Source organism: Dysidea avara, chromosome 1 (assembly GCF_963678975.1).
Source record: "Dysidea avara chromosome 1, odDysAvar1.4, whole genome shotgun sequence".
Taxonomy (NCBI): Eukaryota; Metazoa; Porifera; class Demospongiae; order Dictyoceratida; family Dysideidae; genus Dysidea; species Dysidea avara.
In genome coordinates, this window is record NC_089272.1 from 50,724,376 (window position 1) to 50,731,811 (window position 7,436).

Below are 7,436 nucleotides of genomic sequence, written 5' to 3' on the forward strand. Positions count from 1 at the left end.
CTATTATTTATATAGCTCCACCATGTTGCCTGGCTAGGTTGTTGTTAAAATATATTGTGGATTCTCCTGTAAACCAGAGATTAGAGTTGTCAAGTGATGAAATGGCACCTCCACTCAAAGAAGCTCTATTGTTGTAAAAATTAATAGCAGCCTTATCTTTAATTGTAAGAACTGACCATACAGAATGATATACAGCTCCACCTTGTAATGCTGTATTATTATTATAAGTTACACTAGAGCTTTTTAGAAATATTATTGCACTTCTATCAAACAAATATATAGCTCCACCATGTTGCCTGGCTAGGTTGTTGTTAAAATATATTGTGGATTCTCCTGTAAACCAGATATTAGAGTTGTCAAGTGATGAAATGGCACCTCCACTCAAAGAAGCTTTATTGTTGTAAAAATTAACAGCAGCCTTATCTTTAATTGTAAGAACTGACCATACAGAATGATATACAGCTCCACCTTGTAATGCTATATTATTATTATAAGTTACACTAGAGCTTTTTAGAAATATTATTGCACTTCTATCAAACAAATATATAGCTCCACCATGTTGCCTGGCTAGGTTGTTGTTAAAATATATTGTGGATTCTCCTGTAAACCAGATATTAGAGTTGTCAAGTGATGAAATGGCACCTCCACTCAAAGAAGCTTCATTGTTGTAAAAATTAACAGCAGCCTTATCTTTAATTGTAAGATCTGACCATACAGAATGATATACAGCTCCACCTTGTAATGCTGTATTGCTTGTGAACATAACTAAACAAGTTTCATTAAATGTTATACTAGTTTTGATATCAGAAAATATAGCTCCGCCATGTTGCCCGGCTAAGTTGTTGTTAAAATGTATTGTAGATCCTGCAGTGAACCAGATATTAGAGCTTTTAGGCAATGAAATGGCACCTCCACTCAGTGAAGCTGTATTGTTGCAAAAGTCTGCGACAGCACTTCCTGTAAATGTAACAAGTGAAGAAGTTTCAGCTAAATGTATAGCTCCTCCATCTACAGCTTTATTATTTGCAAATACAACTTTGGTGCCCTCATCAAACAACATTCTTTTATTTGGATCAGACAATATTGCTCCTCCGGCACCATGACTGGCACTGTTGTTAAAGAATGACACGGTTGAGTTTCCATGAAATGCTGTGTAGCAGTTATCTCCAGAAGCAGAGTATATAGCTCCTCCGCCATAAACGCCGCTGTTGTCACTAAACATCATCACTATGTTACCACTTAATAATAATCTACAATCATAGTGGTCTACAGCACCTCCTTTATCAGTGGCCTTGTTTTCTTTAAATGTTACTTTTGAACATCCGTCAAACAAAATAGAACCACCATACTTAGAAATAGCTCCTCCAGATCTAGCAGCATTGCTATGGAATAATATACTTGCATTTTCATAAATGAGTACATCGGAATTACTTCTATGATCTATTGCTCCTCCTACAGAATGAGCTCTGTTACCAATAAACTCAACAATTGAGTGTTCAAAAAATGATATACTGCTTTTCTGTCCAATAGAATGTATGGCACCACCACTTTTTTTCATGGCAGTATTGTTATTGAATGTTATTGTGCAGTGTTCATTGAATGACATAGGACTATCATTTTGCAATATGGCTCCACCATCTGCAGCATGATTTCTACCAATTGTAACTTTCGACTTTCCATGAAATGTGATAGGAGAACTAATTGCATAAACTGCTCCTCCCAAAATAGTGGCACTATTTTCAGTAAATTTTACTGTTGAGCTTTTATAAAATGTGATGGTAGAACTAACTGCAAATATTGCTCCTCCCTCATTCGTGGCACCATTTCCAGTAAATGTTACTGTTGAATTTTCACCAAATGTCATGGCAGAATTATCCCATACATATACAGCTCCTCCACACCATCCATTATTGTTACTAAATGTTACTGTTGAGTTTCCATTGATCCAGATGGTAGTCCTCTTAGCAATTACTGCTCCTCCTTCAATGGCTCCGTTATTATTAAATGTTACTATTGACTGATCTTCAAATGAGATGAGTGATCTTTGCTCAAAGAATACAGCACCACCACTTTTTGCTGAGTTATTTGTAAAAATCACTGCTGCATTCATTCTGAAGAATATCTTGGAGTAGGTTAGATAGATGGCTCCACCATAAATGTTAACTGAATTACAGTAAAATCTAGTCTTGCAATTGTCATCAAATTTGATAACAGAGTTAGTGCTATAAATACCTCCACCATTAGTGGCTTTATTATCCTTGAATGATACACTGTTATTAAGAATTAGACTGGTGTGTGAAATGTAAATGGGTACTCCTTGAGTTTGGATAAATGTAGAACTATGCAGCATAGTATTATGACCATTAACTTTATTATTTGAATTATCAATGTAAACAACACTTTCAGCTGGTCCATTAAAAGTGAAATCACAATTTATTGATTACCAACTGTACCTGAGTACTCTGTTCAAGGCTAGATGTATAGTAAATAGCTGCTCCATGATGATTGTAGTATTTATTATGTGTAAATAGACAATTGGTAATGTACACATTTCCTGACACTTTTAACAGTACAACAGCTTGTCCTGTTGAGTGGTGAAAGGAACAGTTTTGGATTGCAATGCTGGATGAACTATAAAATGCAATTCCTGAATTGGTGTATGCCTCATCTTGTGTTTTAAAACCACACCTCTTCCAACTGATGCCTTCAATGGTGACATTATTGCAGGATACAAACTTCACTGATCCAATACCACTACACTTCACAGTGGGATTTCCCTGTCCAATTATTGTAATGTTGTTGAGACCTTCACGTATCACATTTGAAGACAACACAACATCAGTAGATATGTTGATAATAGTATTATTAGTGACATTATTCAGTATATCAACAATTGAATGGTTTCCACTATAACAACATGGAATTTCATTCTCATCACTGCCTGTGACTCCATAAACATTCCAAGGAAGCAATAGCAATAGTAGCAGAAAGATAATCAAGCTTGTAAACATCATGCTTCTTAATTATCACAGCTATATAACTAATGATGGTATATATGCCGATTCCAGAATATTTATATTGTTTACAAACCTGCCAGGTAATGATAGCCACCTCTATTAGACATGTATACTATTTCATTGGTATACCATACAATTAATTTTAAAATGCTCTTTTTCACAGGACTATATGTATGTATGTACAGTACATTGTATTATACTAGATACACACTGCTGTTACTCATGTACAAGTAATTTATTATACTGTTTTATGTGCTGATTGCATGGTATACTCTTGAGTATGGTAATAGGGATCATGCAGAACTGGGCTTTTCTAACCAAAAAAATCATCCTAAAACCAGCCTCAATTTCCTCTTTGTGACAACTTGGCAGCATTGGTTAGGCACAGCCAAGCTCAAATATGTCTTCAGACCAACCCCAAATCCTTCCAATAAAAGTTTCTATGGAATTTTTATGCATGACAGAAGTTTATTCTGACTAATTGATGTCTTCAGCCAAGCGTAACTCGACATTGGATATAGCTACAGGCTTGATTTCTTCACTGTTTGACATTGCTTCATCCTGAGGTGGGCCTTTTCACCAACCGCAGTATGTACAATACGTGCATCATGGACTTTTCTTTGTCCCCAGTTCTTTTTGCTGACAATGCAAGACTTTCATTTATTCAAGGCCTCCTGCTAATAATTTAGATAGACTTTCTGTGCTGGCAAAGTAGAACAGGCACACGCTGATTAGTTGGCATGGTGTATTCGTTTGCGTTTCTTAACCCATTGCTTTGCTGTGTAAGTTGTGCTAAGGTATTTCATTCTATGAACTCTAGACTAGTTGATTTCAAATATTTGTGATTTGGCAAAATTTCAAGCAATTTATGGCAGGATTTCAGAACATTTACAATCCTAGATATCCGGACTAGTAGTATCACGTGATACGTAGTATTATTTATTTTTAAATTTTATTTAATCAGGGAAAATAGCATCAGCCAAAAAGGCTGTTTTTCAGCTATGCCTTTAGAACAAAAATACAATATTACGAGTAACTTACAGTACATACATACATACACAAAACGAAGTTACAACATGCAATACAGGACACAGTTTTAGCACCATAAAGTGCTGGTGGTAGCTAATCTGTTCCAGATGGCTGTGCCCCTGTAGGCCAATGACCACTTGCCAAAGTTATTTCGAACCGGCACTGGGAACATATAACCTGTGTACGTTTCTACCAGAGCGACCAGTGACATCTACAGCAAACGAAAAAACTCCATGTAAATAAGGAGGAGAAATCCTGTCAACAATCTTAAAAACTTGACGGACATGTGCGGGATTCTTTTCCGAGTTATAATTTTTCGTCTCATAGGATGCTGACGTAGCATACGTGACGCTGATACGGAAGTATACAGGAACTTTACGACAATTTTCAAGGGAGTTGCGGACTTGGAAAATTGGGGTATATTACTCGGTATATTACCTGTGGTTTGAGTTCAAGGGGTTGGCACACTGGCACTCACTGTAGGTAGGTCTGCTACCGCGGTCAAAGTCTTGACCATCCGAAATTTCGCATTGACCTGTGACTAAGAACCTTTTTCAATCTTCGACTGGTGACTTAACGACGATATTTCAGTACTTTTCGATTGTGGGTTGGTAATTTTCACCCTTGGCCGTTGACTTGGCACGCCGAATTTTGTAGCCTTGACCTTTGACTTAGACTTTGACCGCGGTCACAGATCTACCTACAGTGAGCGTCTGTGTGTCACCCCCTGTTCAACTGACTGTTCCAGACGACGGGTGGATAAGAACTCGTTATTAGCAAGTAAAACAGGCACGTGTTGATTAATAATCTCGTGTGTTTGAGGTCAACTGAATGTTCCATACGATGGGTGGATAACTCGTATTTCATCTGTCGATTAGCTAACTATAACCAAATATCGAGGACCGATCGCGTGACAAAGCCAGGACAACTGTATGCAGCTACATCTGAAGAGGAGAGTTGCCAAAATAGCTATGTTGAGTTAGCTAAGTTAGCAAATTGCAGAGAGTATAAGGCCCTTGAGAGTATGAAAATAAGTCTAACTAGCTATAGCTGTATTGTGGCAAGTACTAGCAAGAATTCTCTTGGTACTACGGGATACTGTAATGACCCGCATTCAACATTTGGAATTTTCTAATAAAAAAGAAAATCACCAAATAGTGGCCTAGTAAAGTAGAATGGGAGCATGCTGATAAGTTGGCACGGTGTACTTGGTTGCATTTCTTAACACACTGCTTTGTTGTGTAGCTATGTTCTTTGTACTGAGCTATTTCATTCTTTGAATACTGATGCTGTACACCAAGCTTGTTTACAATTGGTTGCTTAGGGAACTTTACACCTGCGATGATGCCCAACATAATCGTGCATGCAAGTTACCATCCAAAGCTATATATTAGATAAGCCATTGTTTGATCAAGCTGCCAGAATTGCAATATCCTGCTCATACAGACTTTTCAAATGCTCACTCCTCAGAACTGTGGGATCTGTGGGATCTGTCAGATCTGTTAAACTAATTAATTTAACTATTATAATTGATGTATGTGTGTATTTTGTTTCTTTTGTGTGTGTGTGTGTGTGTGTGTGTGTGTGTGTGTGTGTGTGTGTGTGTGTGTGTGTGTGTTGCCTTGCCAGGGCTCCAGCTGCCTTGGTATACCCCTATGCTAGGCCTCTTATTTATTTCCTGTACACTTGTCTTAAACCACAAGACGTATAAATCAATCAATTAAATCAATTGTTGTAGAATATCAGTACACCATTGTATGTGCAAAATTACAGCCGGTTTATGTTATTAAAAAATTGATGGTGTTGATTGACTTCCCAAAGCTACATTGATTCAATTCATCTTTATGAAACAAACTATAGTTATGTAGATTGATCACCAGTTCTGTAAAAAGAACACAAACAAATATAAGACAAAATTAGGAATTTTAGGGATCAACTAGAATATAGTGCACCAATAAAAAGTACTGAAACAAGCTTGAGTTAGTATTAAGACAGCAAATTACTGTAACACAAAAAGGAGTGAATATCCCTACTGTGCATTTCAATTACAGAAACTCCATATCACAGTATGGGTATTCACTGTTACAGTAGTTTGCTGTCATAATAATACTAACTCAAGCTTGTTTCAGTAGCTACTTTTTTATTGGTGCACTATATTCTATAAATTATCCGTACTCTAGTTTAAAATTCCTAATGTTTTCTTATACTTGTGGTTATTACTCCATTGCATTAACTACCAAACAAAATGTTAATGTCAAGTCCTTAGCATATACATTTTCCTACTATGCTGATCTACGATATTTATTTCACATGCTCAATAATTATACTGTTTGTCCGTGTTATTAGTGCTCCAAAGTACATTTTATTATGTACACTTGTATTCAATACATTTCAATGAACAAAATTACTAAAACCATGAAATGTTTTTTCTATTATTACAGCCACTCAGGCTAGGAAATCATAAGTGTATTTAAAAAATTCATTAGAATGTGAAACAACACGTAGGTACAAAATGATACGTTTACAAATGACATAAAAGACTAGCTTTGCTTTTAAATAAAAGAAATGTTTTAGGCTTAGAGTACAGTAGTATTCATCAGCTACAGTACAAACTTATTGTGCAACCAAAAGGAAGCTAATATAATTTTTAAAAAGTAATTAAGTAATATATAAATTGCGGCATGTTTGTGGCTGTTACTATATGCAAAACAATTGCACATATTCAAAATACAGAATTATGATATTGATAGTGATCTGAAAAATGTAATATTTAACAAACTTTTGGAACTTCATGCCTTGTAGCTAGCAGAAAGTGTTTGATTATATTAATCTGTTTAGTGTATCACTGGAATGGCAGTATAGCAAGATGTGTTTACTTCAAAATTGTATAGCTACTCCAAGAATAGCAAAGTAAAAAGAAATGTTTTCAAGCTGCCTAAGGCACAATGAACAACTAGTTAGCTATAAGGGAAGGGACTAATGCCTCTGTCTTCTGGAATTGTTGCCTGTTGTCATGTTATTTTTGTTGACTACACAATAGTCAATAACATGGTGGCTTGCATGTAGCTTATGAAGTTGATATGATACTCCACTGACTGTACCTGGTGCTGATATATCATACTGTCATCAGTCAACTCTTGATACTGCCATGTCAAATTTAACAAGTTACACTACACTAGGGTGTTAGCTATCCATGACACTTCCTGTAAACAACATCAAACTGTAATACTTCAGAATAGCTCTTTTATTGTTATAGTAAGGCTTTGTGTACTTGACATCATACTGTATAGCTATTGTGTATATAGCACTGAATATCCAAATTTAACCACATCATGCTTTTATGCATGCAGGATATCTTGCATAAAGCTAAACGTCTATAGCTACTAAAAG

The 7,436-nt window shown here is 36.0% G+C and overlaps 1 protein-coding gene across 1 annotated transcript; it reads right to left on the bottom strand.

Moving 5' to 3' along the window:
- Positions 1-7: 7 nt before the first annotated feature.
- Positions 8-3,014, bottom strand: LOC136247319 (probable outer membrane protein pmp6). The gene is made up of 2 exons (XM_066038941.1): positions 2,454-3,014; positions 8-2,257 (listed from the first exon to the last, which is right to left on the bottom strand). Exons 1-2 carry the CDS (start codon positions 3,012-3,014, stop codon positions 8-10), a joined length of 2,811 nt encoding a protein of 936 aa, XP_065895013.1.
- Between the last annotated feature and the right edge of the window lie 4,422 nt (positions 3,015-7,436).

What these genes read in the sequence shown, in the direction of transcription:
- LOC136247319 (XM_066038941.1), bottom strand. Translation starts at nt 3,014, where the DNA reads ATGATGTTTACAAGCTTGATTATCTTTCTGCTACTATTGCTATTGCTT. An exon ending in GCCTTGAACAGAGTACTCAG is followed by an intron (nt 2,258 to 2,453) that starts GTACAGTTGGTA and finishes GTATCATTCAAG; the next exon opens with GATAATAAAGCCACTAATGG.